General features: G+C 35.7%; 2 protein-coding genes across 3 annotated transcripts in view; both read right to left on the bottom strand.

Moving 5' to 3' along the window:
* Positions 1-41: 41 nt before the first annotated feature.
* On the bottom strand, positions 42-5,402 carry slc22a13b (solute carrier family 22 member 13b). Its single transcript, XM_058765921.1, is given in 11 exon segments — positions 42-336; positions 477-686; positions 778-841; positions 844-885; positions 1,653-1,867; positions 2,029-2,123; positions 2,687-2,807; positions 2,982-3,150; positions 3,336-3,490; positions 3,655-3,758; positions 4,515-5,402. Coding segments are annotated over 11 exon segments (1,626 nt in total). The 5' UTR covers positions 4,890-5,402; the 3' UTR covers positions 42-260.
* A 1,528-nt stretch (positions 5,403-6,930) lies between these two features.
* Positions 6,931-19,324, bottom strand: part of oxsr1b (oxidative stress responsive kinase 1b) — a 47,180-nt gene continuing 34,786 nt past the window's right edge. The window contains exons 5-19 of one of the 2 annotated variants that reach the window (XM_058765073.1): positions 16,680-16,735; positions 15,557-15,666; positions 15,133-15,234; positions 14,881-15,014; positions 14,149-14,197; positions 13,285-13,350; positions 12,895-13,017; positions 12,613-12,681; positions 10,666-10,701; positions 10,251-10,373; positions 10,058-10,116; positions 9,905-9,957; positions 8,943-9,011; positions 8,379-8,443; positions 6,931-8,291 (exon numbers count right to left, since the gene is read on the bottom strand). In XM_058765073.1, the coding sequence (XP_058621056.1) occupies positions 8,217-8,291; positions 8,379-8,443; positions 8,943-9,011; positions 9,905-9,957; positions 10,058-10,116; positions 10,251-10,373; positions 10,666-10,701; positions 12,613-12,681; positions 12,895-13,017; positions 13,285-13,350; positions 14,149-14,197; positions 14,881-15,014; positions 15,133-15,234; positions 15,557-15,666; positions 16,680-16,735 (1,189 nt within the window). In that variant the 3' untranslated portion in view covers positions 6,931-8,216. The remainder of the gene's footprint in view (positions 8,292-8,378; positions 8,444-8,942; positions 9,012-9,904; positions 9,958-10,057; positions 10,117-10,250; positions 10,374-10,665; positions 10,702-12,612; positions 12,682-12,894; positions 13,018-13,284; positions 13,351-14,148; positions 14,198-14,880; positions 15,015-15,132; positions 15,235-15,556; positions 15,667-16,679; positions 16,736-19,324) is intronic. The other variant, XM_058765074.1, reaches the window with a different exon arrangement.

The following is a 19,324-nucleotide window of genomic DNA, read 5'->3' as shown; positions in this document are numbered from 1 at the left end:
TGTAGCATCTGAAAAGCACTGAAGAAAAACACTACTGCACGTTTTCAATCATAAATAAATCACTGATTTTTACTATTTTTCAAATTGAAATGATAAAAAAGTACAAATTCATTTTAATCAAAACATTGCAAACACTTGCAAATTGAAAAGTAAACAGTCGCACCTCTGTTTGTCTTATTTTCCTCATTCACACATGTTAATAAAAATCTATTAAAAAATGGCATAAAGTTCAACTTTATTTTTAAATAGCAGTATAAATCTCATAATTTTGTGCTCCTGCGAGCCATTTCCTGCTCCTGATTCAGTCCGTTTTCAATACTGGCTTTCTCTGCTCCCCTGTAAATGGAAAATGAAGAAAAGTAAGATTTAATTCTGTAATAAATTCTGTGCATCAAAAAGTTAACCCTTTTTTCTATTTATCATTGCAAGAGTTGTTTCATGCATAGTGTCACTAATATAAAGAGGTATAAACGCACATGCTGTCACCCACGGGGACGTCAGCGTGGTCCTGTAGGTCAGTGTTAAGAGTCTCTGGGAGTAGGAAAGTCAGCGCTCCTCCCACAAAAGGAAGAGTGCCGTATATGACCATTGGAATAGCAGGATGATACACTTCCAACAAGCCAATCAGAGGAGCCAGAATACCAGCTACACGTGCACACATGGAGTTCAGTCCCACACCGTTTTGCCTATATGATTGAGTTAAAAGAACAAGAGCTTATTTAGAATCCATAGTTGAAGACAGTGAGTGTTCATGCAGTACATAGGTATATACAGCACCTCACAACCGTTGGGTAGAGCTCAGCAGTGTACACATACACAATGGTGAAAGAGGCAGCAAGGAGAACTTTCCAACCACTGCGATCACAGTCACAATCACAGGATACCCTGGGGGGGGGGAAGACAGATGGAGTTAACACAGTTTAATTACAAAAACATAAACTGACTTGGTGAATTTTTTGCAGATTCTTTTGATTTCGTACACTCATTCATACATTTTTGTACGATCTGTTCACAATGTTCTGAGGGTTAGGTTAGGGGTGGACTTTATGGTGACATTTTGCCTACAAATCATACGTTTTTGTACCAGTCAAATTGTTCAAATTAGTACAACTAGTACAAATCAAGAGTATAAACGTCCCACTGATTTCCTATGTCACATTAACAAACATTTAAGCAGACTTTGTCATTTGAATGTTTTTCCAAGACCAGTTCCTAAGCACTGCACGATTTGGTTGCAAATTTTTATTTGACATTTTCCCTACAAAGCATGCAATTCATACAGATCATATTAATTCATACGGTCATACAAAACTAGCGCAATAACAAGGAACTCTCAAGAGATTAGCTTGGTTTTGCTATTCCATTAACATCTGAAAGTTTGTCTTAATTTAAATAGTATATCGATTGTTTTACAATGTATAACAAGCTTATTTTTGTAAAATGTTTTGATTAAAAAGTACATGCGTTTTACCATATGGTCAATGTTTGCTGAGTGTCCAAATACTTTTTGTGGCCACTGTATGTAGAATGATTGGATGTAGCAAAAAATTAATAAATAAACATTTTCTTTGTTGATTATTTTGTGGGCAACTTTTTTGCTAAATGGGACAAAAACCTTTCTTCTTCTGTAATTTTAAAATAAGACTCCTCACCTGCTGGGATAGCAGGAATAACCAAGCAAGCGGTTCCTCCAAGGAGCAGCACTGCGCTCTGGCAAATCCTCCTTCCGAAGCGCTGAATGAGAGGAAAGCAGGACAGCCGGGCGGGAAACTCTGCAATGCCAAAGATGAGTTGAGTCAGGTAAATGTCCAGGCCGAAGTTCCCCACGTTCAAGCTGACACCATAGTAAACCAGGCTTGTCACAAACCTACGGTGACATAAATAAACATATGATAAAATGCTCAGCTGCTTTTTTAATCAGATTAGAAAGGATTTCACAGCTTGATTTGGTTCCAAAATCAGTGATAATGCTTTATTGCATCAAAGGTATGGCGTCTTATAGATTTGGGAAATGCTAGGATAACTCACCACATATAGCACATGATGAGAGCTCTTTTTCTTAGGTAAGCCACTCGAAACAGGTCTAGCATGGAGCCTGTTTTAGCTGTGTTCTCTGCTTCCATCTGATAAGGCATCCTTTCATGTTAATTGATCATTTAAAAAAAAAAAAACTTTTGATTCAAGGATATGTTTTAGAAGGAAGGAGTGAATTTGATCTTTTATAGTTTTTCACCCAAAAAGGAAAATTTGCACACAAAAAAATGTATCACATTTGGAGAAATTTAGCATTACATCACTTGTTCACCAATGGATCCTCTGCAGTGACTGGGTGCCGTCAGAATGAGAGTCAAAACAGCTGATAAAATTCATCATAATAATCTACAAGTAATCCACATGACTCCAGTGCATCAATGAATGTCTTGAGAAGATAAAAAGCTGCTTGTTTATAAGAATAAATCCATCACTAAGAAGTTTATAACTTCAAATTGTTGCTTTCAGCTAAAATATGAGATTCTGACGGCACCCATTTGCTGCAGAGGATCCGTTGGTGAGTGATGTAATGCGAAATGTCTCCAAATATGGAGAGCCTGAGGTTACGTTTTCAGCAAATTTTCATTTTTGGGTAAGCTATTCCTTTAATTCTTCTCTTAGAAAAAATAAAGCTTGGCAAAGAGAAAAAGGTCACCTTGTCGAGCAGATTTTCGGGCACTTTTCTGCCATTGATTTGGGCAGCTTTCAATATCTCTTTCTTGGCCCTGTCTTGCTTGCCCTGAGTCAGAAGCCATCGGGCAGATTCAGGGAGAATCCTGCCAAATACATAGACAATTATTAGAAAAGAAAACAAAAATAAAATGAAATGAAATAAAAGCAATAAAATAAAATGATACATTTATATATGTATGTCATGTGACCATTAACCAACATCAGAAAACCTGTGAACATGCAAACCAAAGATTTGGGAATCACTGAATAACTCTCACCAGTAATAGATGCAGAAAAACCCAACTGGTGCTGACAGAACCAGCTGTAAAATCCTCCAGTTTCGGATCCCAAAGGCCACACCAGACAGCAACATCAGACCAATGGCATAAAAGCAGTGTGACAATATGGTAAAAAGGGCCCGTTTGGCTGAACCACACCACTCAGTACCTAACAGACATTTTAGATCCCATGAAATTCATCTGCTGAGATCCCAAACAGGAGCTATATGCATTTTCATAGTGATTTCTATTGTTACAAGGAATTTGTTTAAAGCATAAATTCTCTTTCTGCATGCAATCAAAATTTCTGATTTTTAATGTAGCCTACTGGCATTAGGAGGAGTCACATGTTACCCAAAACAAATGTGTTGATAGAAATCCCTGATATTGTGGTGCCGACCGCAAAGCGGAGAGCTATGTAGACAAAGATGTTGGGAGAAAATGCTACTGCCACCCCAAACACAAACTGCAGGAACAAGGAAAGCAGCGTGACAAACCGCCGGCCATACCTGTGGCAAGAAAACATGTTAATCAGCACAGTTATTAAACCACTGACATACAAATTAGCCCTTGATGGGTTTTAAAACAAACTGAATAATCGGAATGCTTTGTTTTTGGAACTGTACGTAAAATATAATTCTTATGTTGATCAGGGATTGTACTCTAAACGTACCTGTCTGCCATTGGCCCAAACAATAGGGCTCCAATAAGAAGACCAGCCATGTAGACGGACTGAGATGCCTCATTATATATCTTATTTTCACACACCAGGTCAAACTATGATAAGATAGGCAAAGAAAACATGATAAAAGACAACAAACAAATGATGTAAATTAAAATGATATGAGATGTTACAGTTGTTTTTAAAGTCAATAAAGTCATTGACCTTAAACTTTTGCAAATTTCAATCATTATTGTCCAGGAAAAAATTAGGTTTTAGTTTGTATTTTAGTTGGTATTGCAAAATCGCTTTCAAACGTTTGTTTAATCACAAAAGTTAGATTAATTTAAATTATAAATCGCAAAATACACTTCTCCTGATGAGGTAACCATGTCAACACTTGATCGCTGTCTATTATATAAATAAAACATAAGCACTGTCATTATTCAACAAGTTTTTACAGGTTTGAACAGAACACATATTTTGAGTCTTTTTAATGTAGCTGACATTCAGCAAACTGCACTATAGAGGCGCCAAAAGACGCTTTGCACTCGACAAACTTAAACCGAGTGTGACCAGAAATTACTGAAATAAATTAGCTATTTTAAATGTTGACTCCTTAGAAAGTCATTTTTTGAAAGTCAAACATTGTTTTACTTTTAATAATATAAAATCGACACATTTTATATCACGTAGCTATAATATCATAAAAACATTACGTTAAAAAAAGTAACGAATTATTTAGGCTACATGATTTATATGAAAAGACTTTATAAAGTTTAAAACAAAAAACAAAACTAAAACACTTAGGCCTATTACCATATAGCCTAGTGATAGGCTGTTTTATTTTAAAAGGTTGATTAATAGTTTACCTCAGTTATAAGAGTGCTGCTGCCTTCTGGTGCCTTATAAACCCATCCATCAGTGCATGATGTCGTTGTGTTTATTCCATAAGCTTCAATAACATCAAGCTCAAGATCAACAGGTGTGAACATCTTACAGCTCTCATACTGTCCTTCAGTGTCCAGAGGGATGGTGAGGTTCAGCTGCTTCTCCTCTGTCAGGTTGGGAGCCCGCTCTAAGATCCAGCGGCTGTTGCAGTTGTGAGGGAAGGTGATGGCAGTGAATACCTGACCGAACATGTGGAAAGCTGTGAAGATGTTGGGGAGACATACCGCCACCAACAAGCGCTTCTGAAACGCCCCAAACTCGCCGACAGACGACAGGATCTGCGCGAAGTCTATCATGATGATCACTGGACGACCATCAGCGGCGGCTCGAGCTTAAAACACCTGCGCCGCGGTTCACCTTTGCGGAGCGAAATTAATTTTTAAACGTGTCACAAGTTCAGCATATCTACAACGCTCTTATCTGCTATACAACAAAGATAAAGCACTGTTTTTTTTCACAGCGATAAGGACAGCCAGAAGATTTTGAAATAATAGCAATAAAATATGATCCTATATGCAAACCAATTTAATAGTAGGTTAATAGCCTAATCTGATTCTAGTGGTTGAAATGTACTGAGAGGAATTCCGGCAGTGTGTTGTGTGTGTGTGTGTTTGTGTGAGGGACTTTGGAGCATGAGGCTAATACAGTTAGGGCCTTTTAGCCAGTTAAGGCGGTCTTAATATTGTGGTAATATGTAAACTGTTGTGAATGTGTTTGTGGGCTCGAGCAATTATTTAGACAACGCTGTAGTATGTGTAACAAAGTGGTCACACCATCAAGGGTAAAAGTAAGATGATTGTGACAAGAAGAGGGCAGGCTAAATAAAGGCAAAACTTTTTTTTTTTAACAAATATGAATTTAAACGGATAGTTCACACATTATTTACGCACCCTCATGTTGTTCCAAACCTTTATGAATTTCACATTTTTTATGACAAAGACTTTTTGAAGAATGCTGGGTAGCCATGAACTTCCATAGTAGCCTATTTTTCTTAGGGCTACTCCATTTAACCTGACGAAAACGTGCCTTTTAGAGCCATTGTCTACATTTTACTAGTTACTTATCAGTTAATTTATAATGTTTGGTTATTCTTAAAGGAATAGTTGACCCCAAAAAAATAAATTTTGCCGTCATTTACTCACCCTCATCATGTAGTTCTAAACCCGTGTGAGTTTCTTTCTTATGTTGAACACAAAAGAAGATATTAAGAATTTTGAAGAACCAAACAGTTATTGGCCCCCATTGACCTCCATAGTAGGGAAATAAATACTACAGAAGTCAATGGGGACTAACAATTGTTTGACTACCAGCATTCTTCAAAATATCTTCTATGTTCAGCATAAGAAAGAAACTCACACGGGTTTGGAACGACATGAGGGTGAGTAAATGACGACAAAATTTTCATTTTTGGGTGAACCATCCCTTTAAGTTGGTTTTCTATGCAGTACATCAAAATGAGCATAATATACAGCTCTACGGGAGCATAATATTCAAATACAGTAATATATACTGTAACCAATAAGGCATTTTAGGTACCTTTTAAATTTTAAAGCATTTAAAAACATACCTTAAAATTCAGCACAAGCTAAAGAAAATTAAGTGAAAATATAAAGAAAAATATATTGATACTTAATGTTTTTGCTTTTAATTTTTATTTATTGCTTACAGTAAACTGACTGTGAAGCCGTCTGTCCTTGTACAACACTGCTCCACATTAAGGAAGGACTTATAAAATGCATTATTATTAAGACTAGGTATTATTTAATTATATATAATCATGCTGACCTTTGATCTACACAGAATAAATGCCTTATTCAAATCAAAACTCACCTTTTCAATGCAAGAAATTTTATTAGTTTTTTTTCCTATTTTAGTGGACAGCTTTGTTGTGATTGCAAAGAGGTGAAAAGAAAATACTTGTGCATCAAATCTTTTACTTCCCTCCTAATATCTTTTGAATCTTCCCAGTAAAACTGGAAAATAAAGTTTGAAAAAGGTTTTAAATTATTTAATTAGTTGAACGTATATATAAATATTAAAATGTCAAAAAGGGCAAAGGGGAATAATATAATAATAAATCAGGTGAAACACTGCTTTAAAATAATTAAGTTGCTTAAGATTATCCCAGGATTTTTTTTTTTTTTTTTTGCACAAAGGTAGTGATGATATGTTTAAATAAGATTTCTTGGGAGAAGCAAACAACCTCTCATAAGTTCAAGGAGAACTTCAGCAGTTCAGAACAGACCTGCTGAAAACACCAGGCCGATTTATGCTACATAAGACCCCACTGTGATTATAGGCACCCTCAGACAAAAAGACAAACCAACACTCACAATGTGTCTTTTGTAGCTGACACCACCTCCCATCACCTTATTTATGAAGAACACAAAGGCCATGAGTGAAACATCCCATATAAAATCAAACCAATGTCAAATTACATTATTTACATGCTCAATTGAGTTCATCCACAACAGAAATACACATGAATACTTAAGAGTTCAATTCCAGAGCAGGAAAAAGCCAAACACCAAAGTTTCATCAGGTACCTCGGGTACTTCTACCTTTTCACTTACAGAGAGACTTATAAAAATGAAAAGTCACAAATAATGTCAAAAAATAAAAAATAAAATAAAACCAAAATTCACAAATGAATGCAAAATCTAAAAAAAAAAAAAAAAAAGGAGAGATATGTGTGATGCAAAAATGTGTAGAAATATTAAGGCAATAACTTTTAGAGCAGCATGGGATAGTAACATTTGCAAATGTGCCAAGTTGAGACAGCAAAAAAAGGGTGAAAAAGCAGTCAAACCAGCCTTCAGGAGTGTTCATTAGGGCTCAATGACACTGAATAAATCATTTCATCTCATTAGAATCTGAAATATTTGAACATTTTTCTGTTTGTATTGATACTAGTCAGTGTACAATGAAGAAATCAAGCTCTGAGTATAACAGCAGAGAAAGTAAAAGAGTGCAACAACCAGAAGTAGAAGTTTCTAAACCAGATTCTGTAAATGTTCATCAAGCTGGTTTAAACTAAAGTAAATAACTAAGTAAATAATGCAAGCTGTGTGATAAAACATGCTTAGTTGCTTCTCTTCAAAAGCATAGGAAAAATATAGGTTAAAAATAAAGCTACAACTATAGCAAAACCCATTTACTTCCTCTATAAACTCTGTTTCTTTGAGTTTCACTCCTCTTTTATGCGCTCAGTAGTTATATTGGAGGCATTTTGCATTGTTCATTTTTTAAGGTGTCAGTTCAGACTGCTCAAAATGAGGACAAACTTAGAAAAAAAAAAAAAAGAAGAAGAAAAGAAAGAGAAATATTAAAAGAATATTAAGGTTATATATCTGGTTATGATAATTGCATCCTCATACGAACGAATCGTACACTTTATTTTAATCGATTCCTACAAATTCTAATCATTCTCATGTTTGTGCAACTCTTCCGTTGGGCCGTTTGAAATCCTATGGGCTGGCGCTATGGTATCTTTCTCTTTGGCAACAGTGGTTTCTTTAGGGCAATTGAAAGAGGAAAAAAATACATCAATGTGTCATTCTGTTGGTAGTGTTGGTTTGTTTTCACATTTGTAGGCAATTCATGGTCCCGCACAGAGCCAAAGTTTAGCTAATGCTGAGCTGAGCAAATCCCAAGAGCTTGACATCGTCAGGAATCTCAGAGCCCTCAACGCCAGAGGCCTGGAAAACACCACACATGATGTGTTACTGCAAAACACCAGTGAGGACTAACACATAGTGGCTTTAACCAAAACAGAAGTCGCTCACCAGTTTAAATGTGACATTTTTATTGGAATGAGGCTCTTCGACTATCTTCTGCAAATTAGCAGCCACTGAAATGACACAAAACAGAGGTTTAGGAACATGATATATTATAATTAAGAATTATTTCATCTTAATATTGCAATTTATTATCTTTGCATATTGCACATCAATTAAATCCTTATAGGCTAACATATCCTATTATATATAATTACTGTAATTCTGTACATATGCAGTAAAATCTGTAATATTATCACAATGTAAAATAACTGTTTTCTATTTGAATCCTTCTTAAAATGTAATTTATTTTTGCGATGCAAAGCAAATTTTTCAGTAGCCATTACTCCAGTCTTCAGTGTCACATGATCCTTCAGAAATCTAATATGCTGATTTGGTGTTTAAGAAACATTTTATCATTATCTATATTGAAAATGGTTGTGCTGCTTAATATTTTGGTGTAAACTGTGATACATTTATTTTAGGGTCAGTATTCTTCGATGAACAGAAATAAAAAATAAAAAAAGCTTTTGTAACATTATAAATGCCTTAAAAAAAAAAACAACAACTTACCTATAACTAAATCTCTCCCATCTACCAAGCCAGCTGATACCAGCTCCTGAGAAACCCCATCTGCAGTGTCTATAGAAAAAGAAAATGTATGTGATGCATTAAATCCACTTTTTTTTTTTAAATTGACTGGCTTAGACCAACAAACTTTGAGTCTGGAAAATTACAACCTCTTGCATAATTTAACTGACAAGCTTGTAGATCTTCCAGAACGAAGCTGACAACTTAATAACTGATCAGCTGCACACAACATGTTAACATGCTATAGTGAGTACAGAGAGCAGAATGAAGATGTGTTCGGGCAGAAGAGCATTCTCACGCACTACATCAGGCCGTCAGAAATGGACATCTCCCCCGGAGCCAGCTAAATGCGCACGACACTAAATGTTTTATTTTGGGAGTCTTAAAAATTCACAACATGGCACTGACAAAATGCAGATGCAGAGAACTGGTGCTCTTTGACATCTGATGGAAGAAGAAAAAAAATAAATAAATAAATAAATTGTACTCTAGCTTTGCTTTTGCCTCTGCTGTTAAAGGAAAACATGTTGGACAAAAGAACTGCCCAAGTGTGTAAATCGAACGGATTGAGATGTTCACTGCCTTTGACAAATGTGACAACTGTCAACCACAATATTGAGTAGTTTTTCTAAAGAGTCATGAAGACTTTGGGAAAACATCTGCATTAAAGGGATACTCCACCCAAAAAACCGACATTGATTCATCAACTGGGGTCATATGGATTACCACCAGTGTTCTTTCAAGCGTCATCTTTGAGAGACCCATTCACTGCCAGAAAACAATTATTTTTCTAAAAATCTCATTTTGTGTACCACAGAAGAAAGAAAGTACACCTGGAATGGCCTGAGGATGAGTAAATGATGACAGAATTGTAATTTTAGGGTGAAGTATCCCTTTTAAGAGCGTATTGTTGTTGACTATTAGCCACGTCTTTATGCTCTTACCTCTGCCAGGCATGAACTCAAATCGTATGTCATTCAGTTCCTTTTTCAAGTTTCTATAGGACAGAAAGAGAAATTTAAGTCATCTACTGCTCCTGTCAACACTGGATCAATGTCAGCTAATGAATCAAAACATAAAAAACAAACACATCTTACCTCAACCTTAATACTAAACTGATGGGGGTCGTTGAGGCATCGCCTCCAGGAACTGGGGCCTACAGATGGAAGCAGAGGATCAGACTCTCTATACAGATTGAGGTGGCATAATAACTTCATGCTTGATACAACAGCTTTGATTGGAATAGAGATGTCAAAACGTGTTAAGTATGATTTGTTGTTGGTGCTTTACCTGCGCAGGGTTCGCAGCCGGGGTTGGGGTTGTAGTTGGGGCAGTGTGTTGAGGGTTGGCCGGGCCCTGGCCAGCAGCATGAGGTAGTTCAGGCTGGAGGTGACTGCTGAAAGACTGGAATATCTACAAATACATGCACTTTTTAATTAATCTTCATTTGGACTTAACAGTGTAATAAAAATACAAGAGAGTCATGTTTTTCCAAATATAATATTTCATTACTTTTTAAAATATGCACTGCATTGCAAGATACAGTATTTTGCAGAGTGCCCTATTTATTTTGCCAAATACAATATGTCATTTACATATTTCATGCATACAAAAATGCATTATATGATACATAGTACATACTGAAGGAATCATAAGAAGAGTTCATTATTATGGTATTTGGAATGGTTTCTCATGGTCTACATACCTCTGTATTCTGGAGTCCTTCTTTTACTCTTGGTGACTGTGTGAGAGATAAAAGGTCAAAGGTAAAACTCAAGTCTCTTATAATATATAATGGTGTGGGTTATTGTAACTCAGCTTTGGATTTGAACGCACTGTAGTAAGGAATGAAGCAGGGAGTTAAGGTCCTTCATGAATATTTTATTTTACACTTGTGCTATGATCTGAAGTATTTTATAGTTTTAGTAAAACATCCTTCAAGAACTGAAGGACTACTGGGACTGTTTTAAAGAGATAGTTCACCAAAAAATGAAAATTACCTCATGATTTACTCAGCCTCAAGCCATCCTATGTGTATATGACTTTCTTCTTTCAGACAAATACAAGCGGAGATATATTAAAAATGTCCTGGCTCTTCCAAGCTTTATAATGACAGTGAATGTCTGTTGAGCCATTCATCATAAAAAAAGTGCTCCACACAGCTTCGGGGGGCTTAATAGAGGCCTACTGAAGTGAACTGATGTGTTTGTGTAAGAAAAATATCCATATTTAAAACTTTATAAGCCCTTATCTCCAGCTTCTGCTGACTGTTGTACGTGACAGGATTTGTAAAGAAAATTGTCAGATTTCGAGATAAGCAAGGAGACTGGTTTTCCTTTGCTGTAAACAAAACTTGGCTCTCACAAGACTAGCATATTCTCATCAGAGCTTACGATATGCCTTCGTCCTTTGCAACCTGCTGGAACGCCACTTTCTCATGAATGCGTGTACGACAGTTTGCGGAAGCTAAAGATTACGGTTTATAAAGTTTTAAATATGGATATTTTTCTACACAAACGCATCGATTCACTTCAGGATGCCTTTATTAACCCCTCGGAGTTATGTGGAGCACTTTTTATGATGGACGGATGCACTTTTTTGGGCTTCAAAATCACAACCCACTGCCATTATAAAGCTTGAAAGAGCCAGGACATTTTATATATATATATATATATATATATATATATATAACTCTGATTGTATTCGTCTCAAAGAAGAAAGTCATATACACCTAGAATGGCTTGAGGGTATCATGGGGTAATTTTGATTTTTGGGTGAACTATCCCTTTAAGATATGCAACCAAATGACACAATATCTGCCCAGAACATATTCTATTCAATAGTATAAACTACATACATCCAATGTGTTCCAAAACCCTTAACCAAACGGACACAATTAAACACTGCCATCTAACCTGAGGTGTGTTCAGACTTACACTACTACTTCAGATGTTTAAGGTCAGCAAGATTCCTTTAATCAGCAAGGATAGGAGAGATATAAAGTGATTTTAATACCGGAATACAAAGATAATAGTGACCAGAAGTGACCATATTGCATGTTAGTGCCTAAACCAACAGAAGTCTCATTATGAGACTGTTAAACAGAATCTGGATGGTTATCAGAGAGCATTGATTTGGTCAGTATGACAAAGTTATAAATAAAAATACAATACAGATGGCATCCAGGAAGCACACATTCAGTCTCTCTGTTTTTCTTAGCAAGAATAGTTTAGTTACCACAGTTTAGTCATTGAGATTAGAAGTGCGTGGTCAAGCTTAAAAAGCCAGGTAAGTAGGTAAATCTGTAGCACGTATAAACCGTAGGTTCATAATAAGCAGAGGATATTGAGCAAAAGTTATCATATTAAGCAATCTAAATGATTTTATGCTGTGCATGATTATTTCTTGCATAGATCTGCAGAGAAACAGATTATCACAGACAGGTGAAGGTTCAACGTTCATCCTTAACCAACCAGATGTCTAGTATCTTTATTGTTTTAGCCTTTGAATCTGGATAACAATATACTCTCTAAACAAATTTTATTTCTCATTATCTAGCACTTCCAGTTCCTGTATGCCCTAATGTTGTGTTTGACTGAGTGTGCTTCCTTGTTAAGCTGAGCCATCTGTATCAGCGGGAAAAATGAACAACCCTGGGTGGGGGCAGCTCAAGAGGATGAGAGAAACGGACTTGTCGCCTTGTCGACTTGGACTGCTGCTCCTTTAGCGGCAAACACAAAACACAGAGCCCAAGGATGAGAGGTGCCATGACAGCCAACAGCATTACAAACTACCACACACAAAGAGTGCAAACAACCACTGCTGGAACTCTCAAAATGACGTGTTCAGTAGGATCTGAAATTATGCTTCTGTGTGTGTGTGTGTGTGTGTGTGTGTGTGTGTGTGTGTGTGTGTGTGTGTGTGAGCGTGTTACCCGTAAGGCAGCAACAGCAGCTTTGCCCTCCTCGCTCTCCTCATCCAGTTCATCATCACTCCATTCCCATTCTCCATCTTCTGTTTTATGGAGTCTCCCACTGGAGCCAGGAACTCGCCGAACCTACACACAAATATATACACATACAGTACATACAAATAGTGTATGTTTGTACACACACTCACACACAAATATATGCACATATTATGTATATATTTTAAAATGAATAAGTATGGGAATAAGTATGAGAAGCATATAATAATACTATATAAACATCTCACAATAAAGGTCATAAAACCGGACTTAACTCAATAAAAATATTACAACATCATAAAACAAAAGAAATAATACCTAATTACACATACACACAATATTACACATTTTCCTCACCTTTCTCGCTCTCTCTGTTATTGTAGGTGCTCTCTGTAATAATTTCTCCTCCAGAAATTCATTATTCTGCCAAAATAAAATGGAACAGAAAGATTAATATTTTTCTAAATTATGGTAATAACCACAATTATGGTTTAATCACAACATGGGCTGACACTCAAATTCAACTCCAGCCCCCTACTGGGCACCGATTCAAACTGCAGACGGGGAACTTCACTTGGCAAATATTTTATCAGCGAGTTGAAGAGGGATGCTGGGATGCTTGTCCCTGCTTTTGTTTAGACACAGACATGACGGTCCAGTCATGAGACTGAACTCAACTGGGATTCATACACGGGGTGGGGGGGAAGTAGGGGTATTTATATACACACACAAAAAAAACCCAGTTCATACAGAAATGAAAATGTACTCATCCTCATGTCATTTCAAATCCATATGCTGTTATTTTTTGTGAAATACAAAAGACTTCTGAAGAATCATTACACAACGCTTATAAATGTCAAGATTAAGATAAAGACCACCATAAAAAGTATAACTTAAAATGTATCTGTGTAACATGAAATTTAAGTTCGGATTCACTGATGTTTTCAAGCTACACCTCTGCATTTGGATTCAAATATAGTGTGAAAGCTACTGTTTGGTTTCAGAAGACATATGGATGACTTTTTGAGTTTTATTGTCCTGTTTTGAGTATAAAAGTGGGTATAAAAAAAAAATTATGAATTTTTGTAGTATAAAAAAAAAATTCTAAACATATAATAAAGTTATACAGATTTGCAAAAAAAACATGAGGGTGAATAAATTATGACAGAGTAACATGGAAAAAGAAAAGAAAAGAAAAAGTCCTGGAAGTAAGGTTCTTACCTTGGCTTTCTGGAAGAATTTATGTTTTAAGAGTTCTAATGATGTTGGCCTAAAAAGCAAACACTATTGAAATATATTTGCTGTAACTTTGTGTTTTCAGGCAATATCAGCAATAACAGTCATTAGAAAAATAACTAGAACATTTTTTTCCCCCCACATTCAAATGTTTTACACATAACAGTGTACTTTTAGAAAATGGTTAAAAATCATATGTCAGCTGAATAAAATATTTGAGCAATTATTTTATATTGAGCAGGTTGTGGTGGCTGCCATGGTGGGATCACATGACAAGCTAAATACCACTTGACATATACTCTACTGTTCAAAATTTTGGGGTCAGAAAGATTTTTTTTTTTTAAAGAAATGTATACTCTTTCAGCAAGGATGCATTAAATTAATCAAAAGTCACAGCAAAGACATTTACAGTATAATGTTACAAAAGATTTATTTTGTAACTGAACTGAAATGAATGCTGTTCTTTTGAAATTTCTGTTTCCAAAAAATATATAGACTGGGGTCAGCTTTACAGCACAAATTTAAATATATTAACTTATTTTAAATCGTAACAATATTTCACAATATTACTGTTCTACTGAATTTTTAATCAAAAATAAATGCAGCTTTGATGAGCATAAGAGACAGGAAAAAAAATCTTACCAACCCCAAACCTTTGAAAATTATTGTATTTTTCCTCACATGACCCAACAAGATCATTGGGGCTCTACTCAGCACCTTTTTTCTGGGTCCTTCTGCAAACACAACGAGATCATCTTCCTCAAGGATTTCCCATATTTCTTCAGCATCTCTTTGTCTGTGATTCCAGTCTCAAGGCAAGGTGGATCATTCTGCAGGGTCAACATCAACACCTGCAAACACAAACACACTCAACATGCTTTAAAAACAACATGTTTCTCATTAGAGGGATGCATGGCTGTCTTAAAACAGCTGTGAGATTCATTAGAGTATCTCCAGTTCTTTCCTCACCTTCATGGGAGGGTATTTGTGGTAAGGAGCAGCGCCTGTGGCAAGCTCGATGGCTGTGATCCCAAAACTCCAGATGTCTGCTTTGAAGTCGTAACCTTTCACCTGCACACAAACAGTCACAGATTTGTTTAACACGAGAGATGCATCCATATGCCAGCAGTTACTGGCAATTTTACACCACACTGAAGTCTTTAGATTTTAAAAGGACAAAATAAGAGCTTTAATTGTCCATGTAATTCAGTCCATATACAGTGAGATCCAACAGTTTGAGACTACGAGAGAAAATGCTTCTATTTGGCATTTTTCCAATTTAATACCATGTGATCTCAGGACTTTCAGCCCACTGTATCTTCTTCACTGGAATCAGAATTAGCGTGCGTTAATGGCTTTAAGTGAGTAGTGGTTGTTGGGCGGAAATACTTACCTGCTCCATTACTTCTGGAGCCATCCAACATGGCGTTCCCACAAACGTCTTCCGCACTTTATTTCGAGTCATGTCACCACCAGTGGCTAAGAAGGCACTTACACCGAAATCTAAAGATTAAAAAAAGTAAAAAAATATATAAATACATTTCGCTGTCCAATATAAGAAACATACTTTATTTTTATTGTATACAATATAACAAAATTCAGTATGGCAACCTTCAGAAAGAAACAAAAGGACACTTTGAGTACGTTTAAAGAATAGTATGTTTAGACACAGACATGACGGTCCAGTCATGAGACTGAACTCAACTGGGATTCATACACGGGGTGGGGGGGAAGTAGGGGTATTTATATACACACACAAAAAAAACCCCAGTTCATACAGAAATGAAAATGTACTCATCCTCATGTCATTTCAAATCCATATGCTGTTATTTTGTGAGAAATACAAAAGACTTCTGAAGAATCATTACACAACGCTTATAAATGTCAAGATTAAGATAAAGACCACCATAAAAAGTATAACTTAAAATGTATCTGTGTAACATGAAATTTAAGTTTGCATTCACTGATGTTTTCAAGCTACACCTCTGCATTTGGATTCAAATATAGTGTGAAAGCTACTGTTTGGTTTCAGAAGACATATGGATGACTTTTTGAGTTTTATTGTCCTGTTTTGAGTATAAAAGTGGGTATTAAAAAAAATTATGAATTTTTGTAGTATAAAAAAAAAAATCTAAACATATAATAAAGAATAGTATTAAAATATTAAAACAGAAAACAGTTATTTTAAATCGTAATAATATTTCACAATATTACTGTTCGTACTGTATTTTTCAAATAAATGTGGCCTTGGTGAGCATAAGAGACTTCTTTCAAAAATATTTATAAATCTTACCGACCTCAATTTTAAACAAAATTTGAAGAATAAGACGACAATTAAATAATAAAAAATAATTAAATGACAGGCAAGGAAAAAAGCACTCTTTTCAGCCAGAAATGCAGTTTAAAAAAAATAAATAAATAAAAAATTATCTCTTTAAATATCACAGCAGTATGTGCTTTTTACATTATCTGGGCTATAATGGGCATATTTCACTGTTAGGCAGAAAGTAAGGTACCTGCAATTTGCACTGATCCGTCCTCCCCCAGCAGGATGTTTCCAGCTTTAAGATCCCTGCAGACAAACACAGGGAGTCTGTCTTTAAGACAAACAAACAGCTGTTCAAGAATACAGATGTGGATCTCACTCAGATGGGCGTCTGTACTGACAATGTAACCCCAATTTTTTTATTTTTTTTATTTATGCACCACTAGTGTCACCAAAAGAACAAAAATAACGTTTTTACACAGGTTTCCTTAATACTAGACAAAAACAGTTTCATGAATATGATAAATTGGTAACACTTTAGAATAATGGGTCATTTGTTAACATTAGTTAAATGTATTAACTAACATGAACAAACAATGAACAATGCATTAATTACAGTATTTATTCCTCTTTGTTAACGTTAGTTAATAAAAATACAATCATTCATTGTTAGTTCATGTTAGTTCACAGTGCATTAACTAATGTTAACAAACACAACTTGTGATTTTAATAATGCATTAGTAAATGCTGAAAATAGCATTAACTAAGATTAATAAATGCTGTAGTAGTATTGTTCACTCAGTTCATGTTAGTTAATACATTAACTAATGTTAACAAATGACCCATTATTCTAAAGTGTTACCGATAAATTAAGCATGCTAAAGAGCTACTGAAGGAGGAGTTTGTTTAATTATACTACAGGCGTACAGCTTCTTGTATAGAAAGTCATTTCAGTTCTCTAAAATATATATTTTTTAATTGTAGTAAAAAAAAAAAATATTCAAAATTAACCAGAAATGTTGTACTTTATTCTATATTAACTTAAAAGCAATATCACCCTCTCAATAATGCCACTGGATATTCAGAACCTTGGTGTGAAATTATATTAAAGACTAAAGATGCCACTGGAACCAATAAGAATATATTTAACATGATTAAAGTCAGCTAACATTAATTAGGTAATTCAATTTAATATATTATTTGCATCATTTGCATCCTGTGACAAGAGCCTTCTAAAATGTAAGTGTAATTCCCATTTCTTGCATTATATTTTACAGTCCAGCTGGGGGCAGCAGAGATATGAATTAAACTGAAGCCGCTGACAGACAGTAAAGTAAATTAACTTTTGAACATAATGAGAAGACTTTGGTTTCTGTTATCATAACAGTCACATTCTCTTGCCATGACGATATCCAATTATGAACTTCAGGGGTGCAAAACTATAATTGCAACCTTTCTGCAGTATAAGCCCACACACCCACCCACACACACCCGCGCACGCACGCACACGCGCGCACGCACACACACACACACACACACACACACACACACACACACACATTCTGAGAGACCCCAGTTGTTCACTCCTGCTGGGCAAATCAAAACACACTAACGCATGTCCACTCCAAACTCAAGCGTGTTTGGAGGTGTTCCTGAAGTGTAACAGATGTTTGGAGACGATTAGAGTGGCTGGTAACACTCCTGCTGTCTGTGAGCATGACTGGTAATTGCTTGCATATTTTTTAGACAGGGTACAGAGAGGAAAGAACACGTCTGATTTGGAAAACTAGATATAAATATTCAAGAACAAGATGCAGAGGGTTTGTACATGTGATTGATCTGTGAGTGAACAACACTAGATAGATAGATAGATAGATAGATAGATAGATAGATAGATAGATAGATAGATAGATAGATAGATAGATACTAATTAATTGTAATAATAATAAAAATAATAAGTGCGTATATAAAAAAAAAAGAAGGATTAAATATACCATTTAAATATTTTGAAATTGCAGTGTAAAAAAAAAAAGGATATTTATTAAAAAATAAATTTCAAGAAGTCAAGAAAGTACACCCTGATATGAGTAGATCTCTCAAGTCTCCGAGTCAGACTAAAAGGACACTGACAATTATACTCCACGGATCAGGTATTCAAAAACTTTCCAGAATGCAACTGCATCACCACCATATAAAACCCAGATGGTACTAGGCAATCTGAAGAATGTCAGAACAAAAGCGGAACGGTTTCCTGAGATCTAAGCGATACAGATCACTTACAGCTCGAGCAATGATGTCACCCTCTGTGGGAGCCATGACAACGTGTTCTGGTTTCCCCAGCTGACACCCATAACAAAGAGAGTCTCAGTGTGAGGACAGACCCAAAGAGTCCATTTGAGTCCGATCACACCAGAGCAGAGACAAGCTCAAAGCTTTACACTGACAAACAGACGAATCTTAAACTGGGGCACGGGTGAGACTCGAGGCAGAGAGTGATTTTTACGCCCATCTGCTGGACTTCACAGGACAGTGAGGTTGATGAAGAATTTTACTGCTTCACTCCCTTTTGACAACTGACTTCATGCCAATCTTAAGACACAGTGTCTAATTGCATCCTCGAGCGATGTGGAGGATTATGTGTGACTCGCTCCTTGCTGCACATACGAATAACCCCTCTTCACCTTTCTCTCATATGATTCACATTACAGGCCAGACACATGCTTAAAGTCTAAAGACTTTTGTGGCTTTTATTTCATGTTTTTTAGTGTTATATCATAATATTTTCTCAAAAGTTACATACATATACAAATATACACATATTATATATATTATATATGTGTATATGTATATATGTGCGTGTATATGTATATATGTGTGTGTGTGTGTGTGTGTGTG

Source organism: Onychostoma macrolepis, chromosome 24, assembly GCF_012432095.1.
Source record: "Onychostoma macrolepis isolate SWU-2019 chromosome 24, ASM1243209v1, whole genome shotgun sequence".
NCBI lineage: Eukaryota > Metazoa > Chordata > Actinopteri > Cypriniformes > Cyprinidae > Onychostoma > Onychostoma macrolepis.
The sequence above is the reverse complement of the archived record's forward strand: the minus strand, read 5'-3'. Positions and strand labels throughout refer to the sequence as shown.